General features: G+C 43.8%; 1 protein-coding gene across 1 annotated transcript; it reads right to left on the bottom strand.

The window, feature by feature from the left end:
* Window positions 1-6,897: 6,897 nt before the first annotated feature.
* matn4 (matrilin 4) lies at window positions 6,898-19,333 on the bottom strand. Its single transcript, XM_061069486.1, has 16 exons — window positions 19,252-19,333; window positions 17,975-18,150; window positions 17,283-17,441; window positions 15,467-15,698; window positions 15,042-15,164; window positions 14,632-14,754; window positions 13,620-13,742; window positions 11,945-12,067; window positions 11,409-11,531; window positions 11,193-11,315; window positions 11,015-11,112; window positions 10,806-10,937; window positions 8,660-8,843; window positions 8,401-8,553; window positions 7,460-7,564; window positions 6,898-6,956 (listed from the first exon to the last, which is right to left on the bottom strand). Exons 1-16 carry the CDS (start codon window positions 19,331-19,333, stop codon window positions 6,898-6,900), a joined length of 2,118 nt encoding a protein of 705 aa, XP_060925469.1.
* Between the last annotated feature and the right edge of the window lie 8,003 nt (window positions 19,334-27,336).

Raw genomic sequence — 27,336 nt, 5'->3', positions numbered from 1 at the left:
TAAAACACTGAGTTCAGTTCTGGATTTCCTAAACTGATCTGCAGGACAGAGACCGGGACCGGGTCCAAATAATCTATTTGTACTGAATCAGGACTCGTTTTTAGTCCAACATGTCTGATTTCATAATTATCTTCGATGTAATGAGTCTGTGCTCACATGAATATGTCTGGTATTTTCACACATGAACTCAGTTTAATTTACAGTTAAGTTTTATTCTTTATCCAGGTGGAAGAGCTGCAGTCTGTCAGAGATCAGCTGTTCTTCTCTGGCTTCAGCTCTGAGGTCAAACCCCTCTCATCTGAGAGAACTGGATCTGAGTAGAAACAAGCTGCAGGACTCAGGAGTGAAGGAGCTGTGTGGTTCTCTACAGAGTCCAACCTGTCGACTGGAGACTCTGAGGTCAGACATCATGTTTTAATGTTTAAGGTTCAGTGTGTGTAGTGACAACTAGTGGTGAAGTGTTGTGTTGCAGATGAATGTGAATTAAGTTTTTCCATGTAATGTTTCTGTGGAAGCTGACCAGGACTTGTCTCGGTGTTCCTGTGGACTGACCACATGACAGCGTGCTGCGTTGGTGTTCTGGGACTGGGCTCAGGGTCCAGAGTCCAAGTTGATTATATTTGATGTCTTTTATTTTTAGGAGCAGGTTCTTCAGCCCTGTTTCTTCCACTTTGGGTTCATTTCCAACATGAGACCCTTCCTCTGGTTTCAGGACTTACACGGGGTCGTCCATGCCTTTATCTTTTCACCACTAGATCTCTGTCCCGCCCTGTACACACGTGTTCCTCAGGCTCCCTGCTCCACTTTCAACTGGTCCAACTGCTGCTCAGATCATCGCCACTTCAAGAAAACATGATCATAGAACTGCTCCTTTCACACATCAACTGTGGAACATGTTCTGACAAGTGGGTCGGACATTTTCTGGAGCTGAAGCAGCAGCAGGAGATTGTCCGGGTCCAACTCGTTCACAGCAACAGGAACATGTGGGAACATTCAGACGAGGGGCGGAGCCAAAACACATATCTCCATGATAACCATGGTTACATTAAGTTATATTAAGTTACAGGTTCACTGTGAAGGAGTTAGCGACGTCTCCAGGTGTCGTACATGTGAACGTAGTCTACTTGTTCACGTGTACGACTCCTGAACATGTCCAGCAAGATATTTAGAGACATCTAGTGGTGAAGTTACATATTACAAACAACTGAACCCAGAGGACACGAGGACTTTCAAGCTGTTTTCAGTCATGAACTCTGAAAAATAATGTCTGGACATTTTCTGGAGTTTGACTTTCACATATGAAGAACGTGTGGAGCAGCAGGAGGCGGCGCCTGTAGGGCAGCAAAAGGCCGGACATGACGTATAAACTCTGCTGTGGAAAGATCATTCGGTGTCGGCCCTCATCAGCAAAAGATCTGGAATCTCCTTGTGTTTCCAAGTGGACGTCTTTGTCTTTTACGTGTCCGGCTCCTCTTCTTCATCCTGAGATATTTGTGTTTTTCCAGTTTCATGTCCGTCACGTGTTTGTGTCCTCAACACGTCCACTCGCTCTCTGTGAATCCTCTGAACATTCACCTGCTCTATTCTCGCATGGACTCACTCAGTAACTTTATTAGGAGGCTGCAGGAGAAGTTTCAGAAAATGTCCAGAACAACTTGACTCAGACTTCAGGTCTGATAACAGAGACAGTGATGTTTAGTCAAAGTCTTTTATTTTCACACATGAACTCAGTTTAATTTACAGTTAAGTTTGATTCTTTATCCAGGTTGGAGAGATGCAGTCTGTCAAAGATCAGCTGTTCTTCTCTGGCTTCAGCTCTGAGGTCAAACCCCTCTCATCTGAGAGAACTGGATCTGAGTAACAACAGATTGAAGGACTCAGGAGTGAAGGAGCTGTGGGGTTTTCTACAGATTCCAACCTGTCGACTGGAAGCTCTGAGGTCAGTTCACTGACTGACTTTTGTAGATCTCATATCTATAGAACAGCATTTATACACAATTTATCTAATTTAACTTGAATCCATTCATTAGTTAATCTGTGACATTATAAATATTCAGCTGTTTGTTAAAACACTGAGTTTAGTTCTGGATTTCCTAAACTGATCTGCAGGACAGAGACCGGGTCCAAATAATCTATTTGTACTGAATCAGGACTCATTTTTAGTCCAACATGTCTGATTTCATATTTATTTTCCATGTTATGAGTGTGTGCTGACATGAATATGTGTCTGTTATTTTAACGCATCAACTCATTCATAGTTAAGTTTTACTTTTATCCAGGTTGATTCGCTGCAGACTGTCAGAGATCAGCTGTTCTTCTCTGGCTTCAGCTCTGAGGTCAAACCCCTCTCATCTGACAGAACTGGATCTGAGCTACAACAACCTGCAGGACTCAGCAGTGAAGGAGCTGCTTGATCTACAGCAGAGTCCAACCTGTCGACTGGAGACTCTGAGGTCAGTAGATGGTTGGAGACAGTCCACGCTGCTTTCATCAGTATTTAACTAAACACAGTCAGTATCACAGATCCAGGGTCTGTGCTACCAAGCAGGATTTGTGGTTATCAGGTTAACGACAGGTTTAGTTTTTTCAGTCCTACGAAGCTCGTCCACTTCTTAACGAGGTAAAAGGGAAGGATAAGGGAAGTTTAAATCAACGTCTGGTTGGTTCACTTGATCTCTAACTCACCCAGAACATCTCAATCTCTCCAGACTCATCCTGTCACCAAAACACCAGATGCCCTCAGTCAGCTTCCTGGAGACAGGTCCATGTGTTTCTATTGAGTAGTGATGTCAGAAGTGTCCACCACACCTCTGAGATCAGTGGGCTTGAAGCCTTTCCTCATCACCATGGTAACCAGGAGCTCTTTATGTAGAGCAGAACCTCTGCTGAGGTCCATCTGTCTCATCTGGTCCCAGTTTGTCAGAAGCAGATGTTCATCAACACACAGTGAAACATGTCTTCACCTGTAACAGCAGTAAATCCACCTCTCAGGTGTCCACTCTGGACTTTGACATGCAGAGGACACACACTGAGCTCTTAGCGTGTTCATTCCAACACGTGAACATGAAGCAGAGAGGAAGCTGCTCCACCTCTGAACAGGACTGAAGTCCCTGCTGCTCTTTCTACTGGATGTGCTGCATCACTGACTCACAGCTGATGAAGTGAGTCTCTGTGACACTGATGTCTTCTTCTCTCAACAGGTGGTGGAGATGTTAGTGGAGCTGAGTGTGAAGAGGACAGTGTGTGTGGACGGAGGCTGAGCTGTGTCCTGAGGATCCAGAGGCTGAAGCAGCAGCAGCTTGTGTGTAGTCTCCAATCTACACAACCCCTAATCTGCATGTGTTTGTGAGATGAAGCCGGAGCACCTGGAGAAAACACGTGGAGAACATGCAGACTCCACACAGGAAGACCCATCTGAACCGGATTCAAACCAGCAACCTTCCTGCCCCGATTGTGTTTATTCACATGAAGAATGTGTTTCTTGAAATGACACAACACAAGCAGAATATATAAACCCTCTATAAAGAGTCACATACAGTGTGTTTAAGTTTGTCTTTATTATTGTCCACCTTTGTCCCTCAGTATGTCTCCATGTGTGTAGAACCACATTCTGTGTAGATGTTTGTTTATGATCTTAAAGTTCCTGGATTCACGTCACAAATTGATTTAGTTCAACACAAAGTTAAACACATTGAAATCACTTTGAGTTTAAAATCAGAGTTTTGTCTTTGACACAAAAGATCAAAACTCTGGACTTAAAAATGGGACGTTTTCATTTCTGCATCAGGTGCAGAGCGGTGGTGGTTTTTCTCCTTTTGACCCACAGGTGGCGCTGCAGTATAACAGCAGCACATCCCAGTCAAAGCCTTTATATTCAGTCTATGAGTCAAACACATGGATCATTTCCTCTGTGACAAACCAGATGTAACGAGAAGAAAAACATCTCAGAGAGAAAAGTTCTGTTTCTACTTGTCTCTGCTTTAATGCTCAATAAACATCCTTCCACCGACTTCACTGGAATCATGACTCAGCGTTTCTTTCCTCTTCAAACAAACAGGTGGAAACATCTCGTCCTTGGTGCAGGTAAAAGAACAAAATCACCAGTTTGACATAATGGAAACAAGCAGAAGAAAAGTGAATGAGACATTTACAGTACGAAGAAGAGTCGATGAAGAGCAGAGCGTCTTTAAGTCTCTGAGGAAACTGTTTCATAAACATTTAACCATATTTAATAGAAAACTGACCCGAGGACGTTTTATACAAACGTAGATGAAGATTCTTGTTGTACGTTCTCGACCACCACCTCAAAACAACCACCAGGGGGAGACTGTAGCAGCCTCTGGGAACAGCTGCTTGCTGGGAAATAATTGATGATGGGAGGTTCCCAGCAGAGACAAGGGACAGAAAGTGTCTGAGAGACGATGTCCTGATGACAGGGGACATTTTGGGCCTGTTGTGTTGAACAGTTTGTGTTATTTTGTGGAGACACTTGTCTCAACATGATGATGTCACTTCCTGTTCAAGCCCGTCTCAGTTCTTTGTGACTTCAGGATCAGAAATGTTTGACAGAGTCAGTTCCTGACAGGCTCCAGTTCTCACTGTGTGGAGAGGTCATCATGTGACTTTGTGATGATCCTCAACACACGTGTGTCAGTGTAACATGTGACTGTGACGCCATGTTCATGAACACGCTGCTCTAACATCTGTCCAGCAGATGTTGAAGCTCTGAGGTCCACTTCCTCTGCAGCAGAGTGAGACCATCATCTCTTCATGGAGCTGTGCACCAGGCTGTTGTCACGGTAACCAAACACAAAGTGTGAACAACACGTCGTCCAAAGGATCCGTTAGAATTCCATCAAACACATTTATGGGATTTACTTTATACTTATAAGGAAAAGTTTCTGCTCATAATGAAATTCTACATCTGATCAATATGTCTCAATATAAACAGTCTGACAGCAGATCAATACATTTATTTTTGATTCCTTATCAGTTGATTTCATTCATTCACCAAACAAAACCATTTAAATGAAAACATAAAACCTCTGATCCTGAAAGAAAAGGAGCACAAATAAGAATAATCTGATATAATCTGCTGCTCGTTCACAAGACGCTCATCAGCTCAGTAGCTTCAGCTTCAGGTTAGTGTTTGGTTCCTTTAAACTTCAGTTTTAGATTAGATTCAGGTTTAGGTCAAAGTTTTAAACATTTCACAGCCATGTCTGTGAGGAGGCCGCCACCTAGTGGCCAGACTCTCAGCTGCCAAAGATTTCACTCTCTTAATGTCGTTACTAGAATATAAACAAAAACACAATAGGTGTTCAAATATAAAGGAGAATAAATTGATGGTCGTCTTTGTTTTATACAACATTGCAAGAGTTAGAAAATCCACCATTGTCATATGAATTAATCAGTAATGAATTAACAGGAATGCTTCCCAGTAACTGACTGATTTCAGTTCATTATTCAACAAACATGTGGAGACTGTTGTTGGATGAAATGTAGAAAGTGCAGAGTGAAGAAAATAATGATTTTACGTAAGAAAGGTCATTTATTCAGAGTAAAATACTGATTATAATAATATGAACACCTCAATCAACACCAGACCAGCTCCAGTGAAACTTTACACTTCCCTTTGTTTCAACACTTCTCACTACGAAGCCCAACAGGATTTAAAATTACTTTTCTACCTGGAAAACAAAAAACCATGACGTATGACAAATGGGAGTGGCAACAACATTTCATTTGACTAACTCCTCCCCCCCCCCGACTTCTTTAATCACTAGTCTACTGTTGGTAAAAAAAATGCTATAAATACATCATATTTAACAAAGCGTACAAAACAGATCAAGTATAAATAGGGAACTAACAGAAACAGATGGAGGATTCGTGACTGTTGAAAACTGCTGCTCATGGTTTTCTTTTTATGTTTATATCTAATATCTACATCGATTACATCCAGTTCACAAAGACACCAACACTTCTCCTGTCCTGTTTGTATCTGATGATGTACGATTAGATGTCCGGAGGATTTCTCTGATTGTTGGATGACACATGGAAACTGTAGGTTGACACAAATATGCATTTAAATCAACACTATGCAACTTTTCTACCTGAAAGCAGCAGCTTGGTGAGAGTGAGTCTGATGTGTGAGTGTGAACAAGAGAAAGTTTCCTCCTTCTCTCCCTGAGCGTCTGTTCTCTGTGACTCTGGTGAGTGGGTTCCATCTCCTGAGAGAAGAACTGACTGAGAGTCACAGACTGTCTCAAGCAGCTGCAGCTGAAGAGTGAAGCTGAACTGAGATCAGTTAGAAACACTCTGAAGTTATTAACAACCAGAGTTTATCTCCAAGATTCAGCAGGAAACTGTGAAACATGAAGAACTCTGAACAGTTTGGTGGATTTGTTACAGCAGCAGCTCTTCAGGTTCAGGAAGCAGAGGATCATGGGTAATATTTCAGTTCAGTGAGTGGGACTCGTGTCATCGCTCGAACACAGAGCCAAACAGAGTCAATCACCACATGTGGCTGCAGGGGGCGCTGTGGGTCAATACAAGTTGCATAGGGTTGCTAATATTCATCTATTTTATACAAAAGTTTATTTTGAATCGTAGATTGTTGTCGCTGTTGTCTTTTAAAGGCAATAAGTGAACAAATGATTTATTTTTTTACATCTTTACCAGAAAAGTGAATCCTAATCACAAACTGTCAGATAAATGTCGTCCTCATCAAGGTGAAGATCAGCAGATCTACTGAAGGCCCCCAAGGCTTCGTGGAAACACTGGATGCTCCATTGATTAGAAGGGATTTCTGATTCCTGCTCTAAAGGATCTCTCCAGGATGTGCCCTCCTCTTCCTCCTCTTCCTCACGCTGTCCCTCTTCCTTTGTGGCGTCCTGGTCACTTCCTGGTGAGAAGCTGGTTCTCCAGCTGCTCCAGACGAGCAGTCATCCCAGCCAGTGGGCAGTTGATTAAGGAATAACAAACACACACATGAGTAGTTTCTGAACATCTGACAGATATTTGTCACTTGACAAATTCAGACTTATTGATTTTCAGCAGCAGAATAATTCTCACTCATCGCTGACATCGAGTCAAAGAAACATCATCTAACTGGTTTATATGGATCCAGTTTCTGACACATTCGATACCAGTTGGATGAATTTCACTGTTTCCTGATTTGTATTCATCTCCATTGAATTTGTTTTTCAATGGACAGTGTAAAACATTAATATCTGGTGTTTCTCTTCTTCCTTCTGAACGACCACCACTCCAGTGCCTCTATGTCCTGAGCTTCTCCTTCACACATCCTTCACTCTGATGGAACAGCTGCCGGGGACAACAGGCAGCGTTTTTAAAACATCACATGAGAAGATTCTTTTAGTTTCACATGGTCACAAACCTCAGTTCACTCTCTAACATCAGAGCAGGTGTTTGTTTCCAGATGTGTTGTAAAGGATATGTTTCTGTGTGAGCTGCTCCAGGCTGCTCATGGTGGCCTGCTGGAACTCCACCAGACTCTCACAGGCACACGGGTCCTTCACCTCGATCTCCCCCTGACTCTCCTCTGCACACACACGTCAGTCCCATCATCCACATGGACGCACATGTCACCGTGTGGTCACCGCTTCTAGTTTCTCTTCATCATGCCATCGTTAGTCACTTCAACTATTTGACCTTCACTTCACCACATCTGTCTCCATGCTGCAGTGATTGGTCACTTATCAGGAAACACTGCTGCAGTTTAAACTTGTGTTTCAGGAGTAAATCATGATTTAGCCTGAATGTTCCTGGGACCAACTGAGAAGTTAAATACTTGAAGACAAAGTTAAAAACGTCTGAATTGCTCTTCTCTTGTTCTATGAATATATAGTTATTCTCCAAACTGTCATGTCGCACCTTTGCCAGTAGATGGAGCCAAACAACAAGATATAAAATTATCCTGCCGGCATTATCTTCTTCTTCTTCTCTTGGAATTAGGTTTGTCGTTTGTATTTTTAAAAAGAGGAAGTCGTTTTTACATGTTTGAGTAAAATGTAAAGTATGAAAAGTTGAGCTGATCCTTTCAGACTTTTGCCAAATTAAGATGTAAACATTTTTCAATGTCAAAAACGAAAATGTCTTCATTGTCAAACTCTTATCACAAAGAAATGTAATTGAGACTTGATATTTCACAGTTTAACCAATAACTTCTTATTCACAGATACAACCAAATATACAGCGCTCGAATAGAGGATTTAAAATTAAGTAAAACATAAAACTAAATGCACATCTTTTCTGAATTGTTAATTCTATAAAATAAAACATGTGAAACAGATAATAAATGTGTGGTGTTGTGTGTTGTGTTTGTCGTGCGTCTCCTGCACATTGTGAAGACGCAGCGTCCTCAGTGGAGGATTGTACCTGGACACACGTTCAGCTTGAGGTTCTCAGCGATGGTGCTGATGGCCGTGAAGTCGCTGGTGTAATAGAAATGTTTCTCCACGGGTTCGGACGCAATTTCACGAAGCTCCTCCTCCACAGCTTTCCCCACGCCCACAGCGTACATGGTGATGCCTGCGTACGTGCACACAAAGACCGGTCATCTGCAGCCACTCATCAACTGACAGATCCAGAACAGACCGTAGATCTCGCGTGGACCCTCTCACCGCTCGAGTCTTACCGGCTTCTTTGGGCATCTTGGCGAACTCGGTGATGTCATCCTGGGAGCGTCCGTCTGTGAAGATCAGTCCGATGCGTGGGATGTTGCGGCTGGCGGGACGAGCGCCCTCGGCCTCGGAGAAACTGTTCTCCAGCATGTGCTTCAGGGCCAGACCCGTCATCGTCCCTTTCTCCATGTACTCAACCTACACACACACAGAAATGGGTGGACAGTGTTGGGACATGGTTTTTGTGCAAAAAGCAGGCCTCTCTTTCAAGCCTATATGTGTAGTCAAAATCTGAAAGCACATGTTCTTTGTCTTGAGAATCCCGCATGGGCTGGAGCTAACTCAATCTCCCAAGAGGCCACAGGTCCCATTGTTCTGAGACATTCAAGGAACTCAGTCTCCCAGGGGGCCACAGGTCGCTTCTGTTCTGGACATCGTCACACATAGGTGTTAAAAGCCATAAAAGTCAACTCCAATTGGTCACTCTGGTCATATGACCTGGGGGTCACTGGGCCTATTTAAGAGCAGGCCTCCGCGAACTCTTCCTCTTTGCTCCATTCCCTCTGAGGGCGGAAGGCTGGTCCAGTTCTCTTCTCCTCAACTCTCCAAAGGAGCAGGCTGTCCAGCCTCTCCTCTCCTGCATCGCCTAGCGGGGGCCTGGCTGCTCCTGCCTGGCATCTTCTCTATCCAACAACCGGAGGGCAAAGGTCGAGCTTTCATCTCATCTTCTCAAGGATATCTCCTCGCCTTTCAAGCTCTTCCAATCTCCTTGCAGCGATTCGATATCCTGCAGGTAAGGAATTCAACAAGCGAGAGCATCACAGCTCAACAGAACCGCGGAAGCAGAGACCACACGAACCAGAGACTTCAAAAGCCAGGAAGAACGGCGGACCGCACAGCACCTTTCTCCCTGTTCAAGGACTGGTAACATACTGGGCTAAATAATAATACTACGCTAAGCAAGACTGTTTATTAGATTCTGTGTGGTGTTTTTAAAGTTTGATGTATGTGGTGTTATTGTGGTTACAAGTAAAATGAAAGTTAAATGTTAGATACGCTCCTCACAGGATTTCTCTGACCCTTTCAGATATCTGTTTAACATCCACACAGACACGCATATCTCCTCACCTCATTAGCTCAGACCCCACTGCATGTCGTAAAACCACTTCTGCAGAAGAAGGGGGGTGCTATCTTAGAGGCCATCTTAAAAGACCACAAGAAGGTGTGACTCTCTTTGTTAGCCACCAGAGATCCCCTCACACACACACACACAGACACACACACACATCTTTGTTAGTCAGTATTTTGTTGAGTAATTGGTGTTTTTATACATATTATGTCCATAATAAATGTTTTCTTTTAAACTTGTCCTTTCATTAATGTTGCATAAGTGAAGTTTGCCAACCTCTACACTGTCAAGAACTCTATAAACCTTTACTGTTCATTATATAATCTTTAATAGTTAATATTAAGATTTCTAATTGAACTACATCTAAATGAGACTGATCTTAATCAATGAATTGGCTATCGTTTACCTTCTGTGAAGGGTGGTGCCCCGAGATAACTTTAAATCAACTAAAGTTATGATTTAATATTAATATTTTAAATATTAATTTTTTATATTTTATTTTGATAACCAAATTTATTGAAACGCCTAAAGGCACACCAGCTTATGGTATCACTACCAACCATTATTGCACAACAACAGGTTTCTGTTAGTCTCAACCCACCGGGACGTCACCCGCTGGTTTGTGAGCCGCCATTTTCAAGAGTTTGGCATTTTGTCCAGCGCCATCTTGGTTTTGTGAAACCTGAAGGAACCATATTTGGGGGGAGCAGGGGGCGGAGCTCCAGGTCCACACTGGCTCCTCCTTCTGGACCTGCAGGCTACAGGTCTATGACTCTAACTGAAGTCAGGGACGTCCTGAGCAGGCGCTTCTCTTTGTATTCACCTGTTAACGACTCGTGAAATAAAATGTAATGTGGACTGAGAGTTGGGTTCAAACTTTTATCTGAACTGTATAATGATAATTAAAATGATCACACTGTCTTTACGTGGCTCCAGAATGAAAGGCTGGTTCTCAGGAGGCTTTCTAATACTTTCTCCACACGGAGTCTGACATGAAAACATTAAAGTGAAGATAACAAACACAGGTTTACCTTCATCACTGCAGCTTTGATCTCATCAGCAGAGTGGTACATGTTGAGAGGAAACTCTGTCCTGACCCGGCTGGAGTACTGGACCAGACCCACTCTGGTGCCATGAGTGGACACGTCTAGGGAGTCCACAACCTGAGACACAGGAGGAGGAGTGTAACACACGATGATGTCATCATACTGCTCATTGTCAACGTGAAAAAGAAGCGAACCTGGTTGACGAACTTTTTGACCAGCTCAAAGTTCTGAGGGCGGACGCTCTTGGAGCCGTCGATCAGAAGCACCAGGTCGATGTTGGCAGACTTGCAGGCTGAAGGAGAAAGAGACGGAGACTTTGCTTTCAGCTCCAGGGAAACTTGAAGGAAACACTTTGTTAGACGGAGGACTCACTGCCGCAGCTCTTGCCGTCCTCCTGCAGCAGCTGCGCCTCTGGACACACACAGTAGTAAGATCCAGGAGAGCTGACACACTGGTGCTCACAGCCGTGCTCCACGCTGCTGCACAGGTCCATGTCTGCACACACACAGTTCCATAACACAAGGTTACACCTGCACAGACACACACTATGTACACACTCAGGAGTATTGTGTTGCTGTGTTCACTGACTCGTGCAGGTCTTCTTGTCCTTGTTGAGTTTGAATCCTTTGTTGCAGTCGCAGGTGAAGGTGCCGGGTGCACTGATGCAGATCTGTTCACAGTCGTGTTTCCCCTCAGCACACAGGTCAATGGCTATATAACACACACACACACACACACACACACACACACACACACACAGTTTGTTATTTGCTGTTGTTTATTACTTGTTTGTAGTGAAAGTTGAACTGAAATGTGTGTTTTTGTTTGTTTCTGTGTCTTCAAGCATTAAATGCAACGACCAAACAATTTAACACATATAATAAATATATTGAGTTTATTTCAAAGTTAACTAGAACAAACAAGAAGAAGAACTAATCTGATGACCAGAGACTCGGCTGCACTTTAACTTAGTGAGTCGTTTAACAACTGAGCACAACATCACTTCTCTTCCACTTGAGAAGAAGGATACAGGAGTAAGAGTGTGTCATGTGATAGATGCACCGAGTGTGTGTTTGTTGGTGTGTGTGTAGAAGTGTGTGCATGCGTGTTCGGGCCTGACTGACGTGTGCAGGTCTTCTTGTCCTCGTGGAGTGTGTATCCTTCTCTGCAGTCACAACTGAAGACGCCCGGTGCGCTGACACAGATCTGTTCACAGTCGTGTTTCCCCTCAGCGCACAGGTCAATGGCTAAATGACACACACACACACACACACACACACACACACACACAAAATTAGTTAAAGTGAAAGTGTGTGTGTGTTAGTGTGGTTTGAAGACTTTGTCCATTTTACACTGGGATCAGAGCCTGTCTTATTAATGCTGTTGTACGTGAATCGAAGTGAATAGAGCTAAAATAATTATTTACACCTGCATCTTAACAAGTGGAATTTTTTCCTATATTAGAAACGTCTCTCTTTTTCTGATGACAATTTTTTTTTTTTTTTAAACATTGCTCCCGTTTTGACCCAAAAATAATATTTGGGTTTTTAGATCAAAGTTTTCTAAATAAGGCTGAAAACGAAATGATGGTCAAATAATAAAACCTGAACAGTATCTGTTAAATTATTAACTGTTCAATTTCTCCTGCGTCTCATTCACAACCTCTGAATGATCCATTTTATTCAATGTAAGATGTAAACCAGGTGTTTTCAAACGAGGACCAAGCAGGAATGCCAGAGTCCATTCTTCAGAAGGCTTCACACAGCGGTGCTGTGGTATTTGTGTTAAATGGACGACACACAATTACATGTTGTGTTGCTGCTGCTTTGAAGGTTCGTACGGCTTCATTTCCAAAGGTTGTAAATCCTCCTCATTTCTCAGCTTTCTGTCAGTAAGATGTTAAACTGCAGCTGTTGCTGTGCAGCTGAGGCTGAGGCGTCATGAATGTGTGCAAACATGTTGGCTGCGTGTGTTGTCATGCACACAACATGCGTGTTTGTGGGGACAGGATGCAGACATGTGAGAGTGAGGCTGTGGACATGCTCTTGATGTGCGGAGCAGGAGGAAGAGAGATCACCAACATGTTCCTGAACTGGTGGAAACGGCAGATTGAGTCGTAAACTGGTGGCGAAGACAACACACAACAGAGTCAAAAGTTCATCTTCAAGTGAAGTGAGAGAAGCAGGCGGTGAACCGTCGTGGTTTCACGTCACGAGGTCATTTCCTGTGACTGCACAACCAGCATGTTGGATTTGGAACCACACGGCTGTGTTGAACCTTGTGCACTGCTGTGAGTTCCCTGTGCACACAGCGACTGACGGTGCAGCCACCATCACCTGCCAGTTAACAGCCAGTGAAGCCAAAACATCTGGATCGCCCCCTGGTGTCTGGCTGCAGTATTGGTCATAAATGCCTCCTCCTCCATGTTCGCAGATGGAACTTGGATCAAACTAAAATCATCAGAGTAGACGTCAAATGTTTGTAAAGATGTTTCTCTCATTTCAGGTCGTTTTTATCACACTGATGTTTGTTCAGGTGTTTCTGATCAGTAGGTTTCCTGATTGGTCGAGAGCTTGTATCTGAGTATCTCTAGTTTTTGTACAGAGGGAGGAAGTGGAAACACTTTCTAATCACATTCCCACAAACCTTCAGTGTGCGTAGAACTGAGCAGGTAGATCTTCCTACATTACATCTGCATTAGATCTTTAAATGAGGTGGTATCACGTTCCTCAGTGGTTAGTGGTTGTGTTTGGTGGATTTTACATATTCAGATCTGATCCTCGTGCTTGCTCTACTTACCCTGGCAGGTCTTGCCGTCGTCCAGCAGCCTGAAGCCCTCGTTACAGCGGCAGTGATAGCCGTTGAGCACACTCACACACTCGTGATCACAACTGTGGTTCCCAAACGAACAGAAGTCGATCACTGAGGGGAGGAAAGCAGCGTGGGCGTAAGCAGCAGAGCGAACAGCGGCACAACAAGTGTGGGAGTTTGTGTCTATGCTCCTGATCCTCTCACATCTGATCTCATCCCCGACAAGTAGCTGAGTAAAACTCCTTCTGTTGTCGGAGTCCGAGCAGGTCTGTTCGGCTCTATGAGGATGTGACAGCACGTTAGATAGTCCAGGATTTCACAGGATGAAGGTAACGCTGGACGCATGTAAACGTGTCTGGCTGAGAAGGAACATAACACAAACTCCCACTCAGCTTCATGAAGCAGCAGAGAAATCAGAAGCTTGTGAAGATCAGAATCCGTTTCAGCATGAGTGAACATGACGTGAACACAGTGAGTTCGACAAGCGCTGTTATTTACCTCCGACAGGACGCTTGTGTTTGTGTATTTGTTTGCTTGTCGGCAGGAAAACACTAAACTGAGTGACACCAGTTCATCATGGGGCCTATCCAGGAACTTTCACTTTCCTCATTGTGTGAGATATTTCAACCTTTTGGTCGATTTCTAAGAAAGTTTAGGTCATGATAATAAGAAACAATAAATGTATGGTGTTAAAATGTGTGTGTGTAGAATAAGACAGATTATAAGAGCTGGGCCAATATACAGGATAGTCTGTGGCTCTACTGACATTCTAGTTAAAATGTTGAGTCTTTATCCATTTTAAATATTATAAAATGTATTTCAGCGTCTACATGTGTGTCTGTGCTTTCTGCCTTTGTGTGTGTGTGTGTGTGTGTGTGTGTGTGTGTGTGTGTGTGTGTGTGTGTGTGTGTGTGTGTGTGTGTGTGTGTGTGTGTGTGTGTGTGTGTGTGTGTGTGTGTGTGTGTGTGTGTGTGTGTGTGTGTGTGTGTGTGTTACTAACTTGAGCAGGTCTTCTTGTCGTCGTTCAGTGTGAATCCTTTGTTGCAGTCGCAGGTGAAGGAACCAGGGGAGCTGATGCAGATCTGCTCACAGTTGTGTTTCCCCTCAGCGCACAAATCGACGGCTGAAACACACAAACAAACACACAAATGTCGAGAGAATAATTATCATTAAATGTACGTTAAATAAAAAGCCCGTCTACAAACCAATCAGAGTCAAGTATAAGTAGACTGGAAGTAGTAGACTGACAGGAAGTACATATGTAGAACAAAGTTCTTTAGTCCCTAAATTACAACGGGAAACTAAAACTAACAGATCAGATGAAACATGGATATATACTGTATATATATTGTGAAACCAATCAAACTGATTTCTTTTTTGTGTTAATTTGTGTGTGTGTATGTGTCTCACCTGCACACGTCTTCCCGTCGGCCTTCAGTGTGTATCCAGGCAGACACACACAGTGGTAGGAGCCTGGTGAACTCTCACAGACGTGTTCACAGCCGTGATCTGACTCCAGACACAGATCAACACCTGCAGCAGAGACCAGGAGCTCAGATCCAGGATCATGGAGATCATATGTCTGCCCTGGAATATAAACCCTAACCCCAACTTCATGTGTGTACTTGAGGTGAAAAGAGGGATTTATCAGGAAGTTCTTATCTCGTAGGTTCAAAGTGTTTCATGAGCTTTACCCTCATTAGAATTCAATGTGGTATTTGAAAACTAAAGGTTGAGTGTTTTACTCCAGTAAAGTGAACATCACACTCACATTCAACTTAAAGTTTGTTCTTTTCGATCGATGGTGATGTTGTTTCATTTCCCTGCCGTCTTACCACAGAGCTTGTCCTGGAACTGGAGTCCAAACTGGTGAATCAGGTCGAAGGACTCCACCAGGAAGACGTGGTCCTCAAACGGCGGGGACGCCATGGCCCTCAGTGATGTCATGTCGGCCCTGGCCACTCCCACAGCGTAGATCTCAATGCCTTTCTCCCTGGCCTCCGCCGCCACCTCTGCCACGCGGTCCTGAGGACGTCCATCTGTCACGATCACCACCACGTTGGGGACCTGAGGGGAAGAAAATCATCGGCTGTTCATTTTTGGGACATGGTTTTTGCGCAAACCGCAGGCCTCTCTCTCAGCCTGTATGTGTAGTCAAAATCTGAAAGCACATGGTCTTTGTCTTGAGAAAGACACATGCCGCATGGGCTGGAGCGAACTCAATCTCCCAAGAAATCACAGGTTCCATTGTTCTGAGACATTAAAGGAACTCAGTCTCCCAGGGGGCCACAGGCTCCTTCTGCTCTGGGCATCTTCACACATAGGTGTGAAGTTCTACCAGCATCAACTCCAATTGGTCAATCTGGCCACATGACCTGGGGGTCACTGGGCCTATTTAAGAGCAGGCCTCCTCCAGAGTCTCTCTCTTTCCTCATCCCAACCGAAGACAGCAGGCGGCCAGCCGTCTCTTCTGCATCTCCAAAGGGGGAGGCTTTCGGCCTTTCCTCCTGCATCAGCGAGTGGAGAAACCGGATTCCTCCAGCTCAAATCTTCTCTATCCCACAACCGGAGGGAAAAGGTCGAGCTGCACAGCTCATCTCCTCAAAGAAACCTCCACGCATCTCAAGCTCTTCCAATCCTTGCAACGATTTGATATCCTGCAGGTAAGGAATTCAACAAGCGAGAGCATCACAGCTCAACAGAACCGCGGAAGCAGAGACCACACGGACCAGAAGACTTCGAAGCCAGGACGAACGGTGAACCGCACAGCAACTTTCTCCCTGTTCAAGGACTGGTAACATACTGGGCTTAATAATTATACTACGCTAAGCAAGACTGTTTATTAGATTCTGTGTGGTGTTTTTAAAGTTTGATATGTGGTGTTATTGTGGTTACAAGTAAAATGAAAGTTAAATGTTAGATACGCTCCTCACAGGATTTCTCTGACCCTTTCAGATATCTGTTTAACATCCACACAGACACGCATATCTCCTCACCTCATTAGCTCAGACCCCACTGCATGTCGTAAAACCACTTCTGCAGAAGAAGGGGGGGTGCTATCTTAGAGACCATCTTAAAAGATCACAGGAAGGTGTGACTCTCTTTGTTTAACTACCAGAGATCCCCTCACACACACACACACACATCTTTGTTAGTTAGTATTTTGTTTAGTTATTGGTGTTTTTATACTTATTATGTTTATAATAAATGTTTTCTTTTAACCTTGTCCTTTCATTAATGTTGCATAAGTGAAGTTTACCAACCGTTACACTGTCAAGAACTCTATAAACCTTCACTGTTCATTATATAATCTTTAATAGTAAATATTAAGATTTCTAATTGAACTAGATCTAAATGAGACTGATCTTAATCAATAAATCGTTTCCCTCCTGTGAAGGGTGGTGCCCCGCGAGAACTTAAACAAACTAAAGTTATGATTTAATATTAATATTTTAAATATTAATGTTTTATTTTTTTATTTTGATAACCAAATTTAAAGGCACACCAGCTTATGGTATCACTCCTAACCATTATTGCACAACATCATTAAGTTTATGATAAAACCCTTGAGATTTGAACTTTATGTGCCCGGGGTTTTGCCCGGATGTCATAAGCATCCGTCCAGAGTGACAGCATGGAGGCGATCGGTACCTTGGGCCTGTCTCCCTCCTCCGGGATGAAGGCTGCGTTCATCACGTACTTGATGGCGAGCCCGGTCATGGTTCCTTGAGCGAGGGGAACGATGTCATTGATGTTCTTCACCATCGTGTCCAGCTTGCTGTGCGTCTTCAGGGAGAACTCACTGCGGACCTGCAGACCAGAGGAGAGAGTCCACAGACAGAATGAAAGGCCACTCGAGTCGATCAATATCACGTCATAAAGAGAAATGACAGAAAAACTAAGTGGTTTGAAGATTCCTCTGACATCAAATGGACTTTTGTAAGAAAACGTCTTAAAAAGCCCAAAAACTCATTAATCTGAGTTTTCTACTTCACTTTACCTTCGTTAGGGTGAAGTGCAAGTAATCCTGACTCTGATAATCCTTCACATCTGTCGTAAATAACAAAGTTTCAAGAAATATAAGGTAATGAAACTTGCAGAAACCCTGGAAAAGTATTTTTGTAACCTGTCATTTTTTAATCAGCTCTAAACAAAAACTGTAAAATCCAAGAAGCAGAAGAAGAAGAAGAAGAAGAAGAAGAAGAAGAAGAAGAAGAAGAAGAAGAAGAAGAAGAAGAAGAAGAAGAAGAAGAAGAAGAAGAAGAAGAAGAAGAAGCAGCAGAGGATGACCTCCGTGTATCTGAACATGATGAAGATGAGGATGCTGCGTGCATCTTCCTCACCTGGCTGGAGTACTGGACCACGCCCACTCTGGTGGCGTTGGGTCCGATGTCCAGCGTGTCCAGGATGTCGATCATGAACTTCCTCATGGTCTCGAACTCGTGGGGCCTGACGCTGCGCGAGCTGTCGATGAGGAAAACCAGATCCACTGGACCGGACTGACATTTCTGATCCGGACCTGAGATCGAGATCAGTCAAATATCAAAAGAGGAGCTGGAGAGGGATTCTGAATATCAGTCATAACACTGAATATGAGCAGAACTTCTCAGGAAATATCAAAGAACACCAGTCATATCATTTAGGTTTGAGACATAAAGGGTCTGTGTGTGTGTGTGTGTGTGTGTGTGTGTGTGTGTGTGTGTGTGTGTGTGTGTGTGTGTGTGTGTGTGTGTGTGTGTGTGTGTGTGTGTGTGTGTGTGTGTGTGTGTGTGTTCACAGCAGAGGCCCTTCTCGCCCACTGGTGTATGTTCCTCATGATTTATCACCTGGACTCGCTCCTCTTGTGACTTCACCTGTTTTTGTGTTTAATTTTCCCTCGAGTTGTGAAACATCATCTCGGCTCAAACAGTCGTGACCGAGCTGTAACTTCATCTGAGGCTCGAGCTGAGTCTGTGTTTGTGGAGTCGCTCTACGAGACGGAAAAGAATCGTCTGATCCAGAGTTTCCTCCGTAAGTCCCGAGAGAAGCAGCCGTGTGGGATTGTTGTGGATTTCATCTTTAGTTTCACACACACATGGTTTTTAACATTTTAATAAATGTGTGTGCTTCAGTGTCTGGAGGCATAAATCAAGTCAAATAAAAAATGTCTGAGATATGGTTCACGTGCTAAAATGTGTCCACAGCAGCAGAAGCTTTCACAACTCGGGCTGCGATCGTTGTGTCTCCATGGCAACAGGCTGTGGTTGTTAGGTTGTCGGTCCGTCCGTCCGTTCGTCTTTCCAGTTTCTATAAACACGATGCTTTTGAATTTCCTTAAGTTTGGTGAAAAGGTGAAGATGGACTCTCGGACTAAGTCAGATTTCTGAGGTCAAAGGTCGAGGTCACGGCGCCCTCACCATTGTCTCCTCTGTTTCCAAAGCTGCTTATTCCAGAAGGTTCTACTTCCTGCTTCGGTCTAATCGCCAAAGTCTCATTCTCTGTTCACAATACATTTAAATTAATTCTCATTTGTTTCTCTAAAAGTCTTTGTTAGTTTGTTTGTCACTTGAGTTAAGAAGGAGGCGATAAAAAGACCTTTGTCCCGAGAGGTTTGACTCTCTGAGCGTGAGGACGGACTGACCTGTCTTTGGCCGGGCGGCGGCGAGGACGAGCAGGTTCAGCAGAACGAATCCACACGAAGCTCCGAGCTGCTTCATCTTCATCATCTTCACGGTCACAGCTGGAGTCGACTGGATCTGGAATAATCTGTGAGGACGAGAGGAAGCTGCTGAAGTGTCCTCGAGCAAGACACAAATATCAGTCCCTTAAACTGTGTGTGTGTGTGTGTGTGTGTGTGTGTGTGTGTGTGTGTGTGTGTGTGTGTGTGTGTGTGTGTGTGTGTGTGTGTGTGTGTGTGTGTGTGTGTGTGTGTGTGTGTGTGTGTGTGTGTGTGTGTGTGTGTGTGTGTGTAAAGTCTTGATAATGTTGTTGACGGGTGTGTGTTGCAGTGTGAAGTTCCCGTCGTAAAACGCTCGGCTACAAACTCCATCAGCTCTATCAGTTCTATCAGCTCCACCAGCTCCATCAGCTCCATCAGCTCTATCAGCTCCATCAGCTCTATCAGCTCCGTCAGCTCCATCAGCTCCATCAGCTCCATCAGCTCTATCAGCTCCGTCAGCTCTATCAGCTCCATCAGCTCCATCAGCTCCATCAGCTCCATCAGCTCTATCAGCACTATTCCATCAGCTCCATCAGCTCCATCAGCTCTATCAGCTCCATCAGCTCCATCAGCTCTATCAGTTTTATCAGCTCCATCAGCTCCATCAGCTCCATCAGCTCCATCAGCTCCATCAGCTCCATCAGCTCTACCAGCTCCATCAGCTCTATAAGCTCTATCAGCTCCATCAGCTCCATCAGCTCCATCAGCTCTATCAGCTCCATCAGCTCTATCAGCTCCATCAGCTCTACCAGCTCCATCAGCTCTATAAGCTCCATCAGCTCCATCAGCTCTATCAGCTCCATCAGCTCTATCAGCTCTATCAGCTACATCAGCTCCATCAGCTCTACCAGCTCTATCAGCTCCATCAGCTCTACCAGCTCCATCAGCTCTACCAGCTCCATCAGCTCCATCAGCTCCATCAGCTCCATCAGCTCCATCAGCTCCATCAGCTCTATCAGCTCCATCAGCTCCATCAGCTCCATCAGCTCTATCAGCACTATTCCATCAGCTCCATCAGCTCTATCAGCTCCATCAGCTCCATCAGCTCTATTAGTTTTATCAGCTCCATCAGCTCCATCAGCTCCATCAGCTCCATCAGCTCTACCAGCTCCATCAGCTCTACCAGCTCCATCAGCTCTATCAGCTCTATCAGCTCCATCAGCTCCATCAGCTCTACCAGCTCTATCAGCTCCATCAGCTCTATCAGCTCCATCAGCTCTACCAGCTCCATCAGCTCCATCAGCTCTACCAGCTCCATCAGCTCCATCAGCTCTATCAGCTCCATCAGCTCTATCAGCTCCATCAGCTCTACCAGCTCTATAAGCTCCATCAGCTCCATCAGCTCTATCAGCTCCATCAGCTCTATCAGCTCCATCAGCTCCATCAGCTCTATCAGCTCCATCAGCTCTATCAGCTCTATCAGCTCCATCAGCTCTATCAGCTCTATCAGCTCCATCAGCTCTATCAGCTCTATCAGCTCCATCAGCTCTATCAGCTATATCAGCTCCATCAGCTCAATCAGCTCTATCAGCTCCATCAGCTCTATCAGCTCCATCAGCTCTATCAGCTCTATCAGCTCCATCAGCTCTATCAGCTCCATCAGCTCCATCAGCTCCATCAGCTCCATCAGCTCTATCAGCTATATCAGCTCCATCAGCTCTATCAGCTATATCAGCTCCATCAGTTCTACCACCTCTATCAGCTCTACCAGCTCCATCAGCTCTACCACCTCTATCAGCTCTACCAGCTCCATCAGCTCCATCAGCTCCATCAGCTCAGGTCTAAGTGCTGAGTCATCACACGTCGCTGAGGACAAAGACTCTTTTCTCTGCGTCTCTGTTCGTCTCGTTGTCTCTTCGTGGCGCTCGCTCCCTCAGAATTTCTTCGCCAACTTTCGTCTCTTGCACGTGTTTTTTCGGGAGCATCTCCACGGTCAACAGAGCTTCAGCCAAACATTTGGAGATGTAGTCAGGTTGTGACCCGTGTGGGACGTGTTGTCCCCGGTGTTAATACTAGTCTCACGTAGAGTCTTACTCCTGATGATTCTTATGATCACTGACCTCAAAGATTTGCTCCTTTCAATCCAGTTTTCAGCCAGTGTGTGTGTGTGTGTGTGTGTGTGTGTGTGTGTGTGTGTGTGTGTGTTTGTGTGTGTGTGTGTGTGTGTGCACATGTTTGTGTGTGTCTGTGAGGTAGGAGATGATATAATATAATCTCAAATCTAAAACATATGATTCGGTGACTGTATTTAATGAATGAGACTGTATAGGGGTTCCTAATAAAGTGCCCATTGACTGTATAGTGCCCAAAGTGTGTGTGTGTGTGTGTGTGTGTGTGTGTGTGTGTGTGTGTGTGTGTGTGTGTGTGTGTGTGTGTGTGTGTGTGTGTGTGTGTGTGTGTGTGTGTGTTTGTGGGACAAAGCCTCCTCAGTGTAACTCTGTAGCTCAGTAACTTCCCCCCCCCCCTTTCCTGTCTCCCTCACCGTCCATTCACCTAACGACAATCTGCTGCTGGACACACACACACACACACACACACACTCACACACACACACACACACACACACACACACACACACACACACACACACACACTGGCCCCGACAGACGTTCTATAATTATCCACAAAGAGCATCATTGAGCTCAGGCCTGATGTTTCACTGACGGCTGCTTCAGTGTTGTTCTGAGCTCGGTCGTTAAATTTAGAAATTAAGATCTTATTTCCTCCAATTAACTCTTCAAACAAATAAACAGCAGGTCATGACGCCCCCCCCACACACACACACACACACACACACACACACACACAACTCGTTAGAGAGAAGACATAGAGCTGCAGCGGATGTTTTGACGTTGGCCCGAATGTGAGATTACTACAACTAATGAAACAGCGTCTGCTTCTCATGAACCAGGTTCCAGGATCCAGGAAAACAAACTGATACGATTTCCTCCAGTTTCACTCAAATCAAAATCTGCTGGTTTTTAACTTTCCAGCGGCTGCACAAACATCAGAAGCTTAAAGTTCAATAAATTCAAAATCAAGACCGTTTTGTAAGTGATGCCAAAGTGTCTCTATCGCCCCCTGGTGTCTGGCTGCAGAACAGATCCTAACGCCACCTCCTCCATTTTATGAGATGGGAAATCTATTGATTGTGTTATCTTGTGTATTGGGCCACGATGGACAACAACCGATGCCACATCTGAGACAGCGTCCTGTGTCACTGAGGTTTATTTCAACTTCAGGCTTCAGTTATTTAAATGTTGTGTTAATTTCTGCTCTGAACAAACTAAAGTAGCAAACATAGGAAAGTCCTCTTATTCGTCTCAGGACAGAAGTGACGGATCCAAAGATAAGAATTAAAGACTCGTGTTTGTTTCAGCTGCTCTGATCTCGGTTGTTTTGCGTTCGCTCAACAGCACACGTGGACTTCCTGTTAGTGCTGCCCTCTAGGGAGCGGGACATGTTAATGCATTGTGCAGATTTCCTCTGCAGCGTCTCCACATGTGGACTGGAACCTGAAGTCAGATCCAGAGTTACTGACCCGGCGTCCCACTGAGGATGTTACAGATCGTTTCTGCTGCTCAGGAACAATTCATCTGTGTTTTATCGTTTGTTATTTCTATTTTATAGTCTGATCATCGATTCATTTGTCTTTTTGTCCTTAAAAATGTTGATTTCCCAGAAACCTTTTCACCCTTTTCTTTTAAAAGATGTTGAATTATTTGAGTTTACACCATTTCACCCGCTTTGATTTCAAATGTTTAAACCATTTCAAATGTTGCTTTTCTGTTTTTATTGGTCGTACAAAGTTCTTCACAAAGTCTGGAATTATTATTTTCAAACTTTTTTATTCAACCAACAGTGGAAACCTCAAATGTATTATATTAACTATTGGAGATGAAATAGAAAATCTGACAAAGTAAGTACAAATTATTATTGATTATCAAAATAATTGCTCATAGCTTCAGGAGGAGTTTGTCCTTCTGTATTTGTCCCTTTTACCCTTTTTAATAAATTCAGAGGTTTGCTCTTCGCTGATTGAGACCCAACATATTTCTACCTCTTCTCTTGTTTCCTCCTCTGACTTCCTGACATCAGGCCAAACGAAGCTCTCACAGAATATCTCCTGTCAGCTCTGGCTGAGGTTTGCAGCAGCGTCTGTGTCTCTGTGTTATTTGTTGCTTTCCTCCCGAGTGACTGATAGAAAACACAGAGTCCTGAGTCTGAGTCCTGCTGTTTGTTTTCATCAGGTCCTAATGTTTCTACCAGCCTGTGTTTCTGAAGCTGAATCACAGGAACCACAGCACAGGGAGTCTCAAGGTAAATATACAGGTTTCCTTCTTCCTCAGGGTCAAACCTTCTCGACCTTTGAGTTAGAGGTTAAGTTATAGTCTGACTATTTATTTACCTGCTATTTTACTAATAGGTTTCTTCCTCTGCAGCCAAAGGCATTAATTCATTATATTGAGTCACAATCCTACTAATAAAACAGTTTTCATGTATTAAACACCACTGAACGCTGGATATTACCCATGATCCTTTGCCTCCTGAACCAGAAGAGCTGCTGCTCTCACAAATCCACCGAACTCTGTTCAGAATTAGAGGTTGAGTTATAGTTTGTTTACGCTGCCATTTTACTAATAGTTTTATAAATCTCATTAAGCAACAGCATCCTCTGCAGCCAAAGGCGTTCATTAATTATATTGAGTCACAATCCTACTAATTAATCAGTTTTCATGTATAAAACAAAGCCTATTAATCTGTTGGCATGTGTCGTCCCACTGAACTGAAACGCCACTGAACGCTGGATATTACCCATGATCCTCTGCTTTCTGATCCAGAAGAGCTGCCGATTTAAGAGGTTTCATATGAATATTGGAGATAAACTCTTGTTTTTAATAACTTCTGAGTCTTTTGAACTGATCCACAGCAACTTGCTGGACCGGATTCTGACAATTAAAGCGACTGTCGATCAATTCCATTCATACAAAGATTAAAGCCCGTAAATCAAGACCAGACGTTCAGGGCTAGGAGTGAAAATGACAGTGTAGCTTTAAAATCATCATGAAGCTGTTCATTAATCATCAAGTATTTTCATATTGTTGTTGTTTCTGTGTAGTTGACAGATGAGGACACAGCTCACGTGGGAACTGAAGCAGTTTGATGGTTTTATTCCTTTCTGGTGTCTGAACAATTTTAAACAATGTTCAGACCCTTCACATTTTAACCTGGTAATATTATAACCCTACATACATTAACTATAAAATATGAATTACTCTGTCAGAGGCGGTTTTGTGGAATCATTGAGTTTCTTTAGTATCTTCCACTGAAATATATTAAAATTAACAGGACTTTTCCAATTCCTGTCAACATTTGTGACTTAAAGCCTTTTGTTATCCATTTATCCGACTGGCAGGGCTCTGTTAATGGCTGATAATAAACTAAGGGTCTTTAGGGGTCTTTGATTCTCTCACAACTCATGGATTATCTGTCTTTTAATAAGTAGTAACATTAAATGGTAAAGAGCAGTTATTCATTACAAGAAAACAATCAGATAAATCAGATAGCGTGATGAAAAACAAAATGTTTCAGAAACGTTAAAACGCCGTCGACACACATCTGCAGTGTTTGCTCAAGAGAAGAAGGTGTGTGTGTGTGTGTGTGTGTGTGTGTGTGTGTGTGTGTGTGTGTGTGTGTGAGAAACCTGCAGCCCAGCAGCAGGTGATTATCTCTTTATGCACACAGACACACACACACAGACCTGTGGTCAGATAACAGATCCGGGATGTAGTGCAAACACTGACACACACACACACACACACTAACACACTTACACACACACACACACACACACACAAAGCCTCTCTTACTGTAGACGGACTGTACGCTGCAGTGAAAACAGTCTGATCTCTGGTGAAGTCGATCAACTCTCTGACGGACATTTGACAAGTCTGGAACTGAACTAACTTTCACAGTTGAGCTGAATGAGGACAGTGACACTGACGGTAACCGACGGTAACTGACAGTAACTGTGCATCGCTGCAGAAGCAGAACATGAGGAACCTGCAGCACAGGAAACCAGAGTGAGGAGAACAACACAACGATCTTGATTTCAGGTCAGTGAAAATAAATGTATCTTGTGTCTAAATGTATCTGAGTCGTGTCAAAAGCCTTGAGGTTTCGTCTCCAGTCGACAGAATCGTTTGTTAATCTCTCTGAGGATGAGTTTACTCCGGTAGTGGAACCATCACCAGGAGAACCACTTCCACCAACCAGCAAGCTGCAGCTCTCAGATCTGCTGCTGGACTCTGAACACATTCTGTTTTCCTCCATCTTCCCATCGGCACCTGATTGTGTGTCCACATCAGCCTCCAGCTCTTTCACGCACAAACCGGCCTCAATGTAAATGAACGCTGACGTTATCTTCAACATGTTGTGAAAGCAGAGTGACCATGGACCTGAGGAACGCCTCCTGCTAAAGTCAGCACAGGACGCCATGGACGGGTCGGACCTCGGCAGGAAAGGTGAGAAGATGTGTTCACCACGCCGGCACGAGATTCAACTGAGTGCATTTCAGTTATTAGTTCTGCTTATATGTGTGTGTGTGTGTGTGTGTGTGTGTGTGTGTGTGTGTGTGTGTGTGTGTGTGTGAGGCTCATGTATCTGAGAACTGTTCCTCTTATCACTTCCACACTTGTCATGTTCAGGGTCCAGTGAGAAGCTGTGTTGAATTTGACGCAACACACATTTGATATTAATGAATTTAACGATCACAAACTCCTGATCCGCTGCAGATCCAGGATTTGTTTTCTTTAACGTTGTGAGATTGAAGTGTTTTCAACATTTCCGTTTTCCCAGAGAATAAAACTAGAAGCTCTTCTTCTTCATGTTGGGAGGACTGGTGTCTGTGAGTGTGTGGACACAGCTCACTGGCTGGTGTTGTAACACCTGAACTCAAACCATTGAAAACAGAATTAAAAAACATCATGTTTTGATAATTGTCACACATACTAAGTGATTCAATTTCAACTCAATTTAATTTGTTAGGCGCCAAATCATAACACACATTATCTTCATTATTTAAGTTGAATTGATTTACACATTAACATGTTTTATGAGAAGGAGTCTCTGTGAAACCAGCTGCTTGTAAAACATCCTGGACTCTAACAGACTAAATTAGGTTTTAATGTTAAAACAGAAAAGTTGTTCAGGATTTCTCACGTAACCGTCCAGGTATGTGTGATGACATCCTCTTTACTTCTGTTCCACATTCTCTCAATCATTTGAGTCCTGACCCCTGACCTCCTGCCAGGGTCGTGACCCTGAGGTGGAGGTCATATCCCACCTCTGAGACGTTGGTCTGTCCCCTGATGTTAAACAGCTAACTTCTGTTTCTTCATGGTGAACAGAAGCTTGTTTGACTCGTGAGGAGAAAAGCTGCCTCAACTTTCTTGTGTCGAGTGAAAAGTTTCAGTTTTTAACAAATTCCTCTTTTGAAATCAGCCATTTTCTGGTGGTGAGATTTCACGGTGTGTAACTCGGTGCCAGCGAGCTCATGTTCCCTCTGCAGGTTGTTAAACCTCCGTCAGCTGTGACTCCGTCCGACAGTCAAGCTCCAACTCACCACGTTCAACAGGAAGAATATCTGTTGCCAAGTCAGACGACTGTTTTCTCACCAGCTGGTCGGGACCACAACGTTTTTACAAAGTAGAAAAATATATGTGTCTGCTGCACAGATGTCAATCAGCTGTTTGACCAAAATATCTCAAAAAGTATTTAACCGACTGCTGGGACATTAAGTCGAAACATTCATGGTCCCCAGAGGAACCAATCCTACCTCCTTAAAGGGGTGTTCATCTGCAACATGACACTTCACCACTAGATGTCACTAAATTCTACAAACTGGACCTTTAATGATGTTCTACCTTTTTCATTATTTGCGCCGGCTGCAGTTAGAAATGTTTCCTTCAAACTGCTGAAATATCTCAACATTTACAAGATAGATCA

Source organism: Limanda limanda, chromosome 4, assembly GCF_963576545.1.
Source record: "Limanda limanda chromosome 4, fLimLim1.1, whole genome shotgun sequence".
Taxonomy (NCBI): Eukaryota; Metazoa; Chordata; class Actinopteri; order Pleuronectiformes; family Pleuronectidae; genus Limanda; species Limanda limanda.
Note: the sequence above shows the minus strand (reverse complement) of the source record. Positions and strands in the feature narration are given on the sequence as shown.

Excerpts from the sequence above, each read along its gene's own strand:
- matn4 (XM_061069486.1), bottom strand. The coding sequence starts at position 19,333 with ATGAAGATGAAGCAGCTCGGAGCTTCGTGTGGATTCGTTCTGCTGAAC. Across the intron at positions 11,532-11,944 it reads GGACAAGAAGACCTGCACAC|CCATTGACCTGTGTGCTGAG; the intron begins GTCAGTCAGGCC and ends TGTGTTATATAG. Across the intron at positions 10,938-11,014 it reads TCAAAAAGTTCGTCAACCAG|GTTGTGGACTCCCTAGACGT; the intron begins GTTCGCTTCTTT and ends CCTGTGTCTCAG.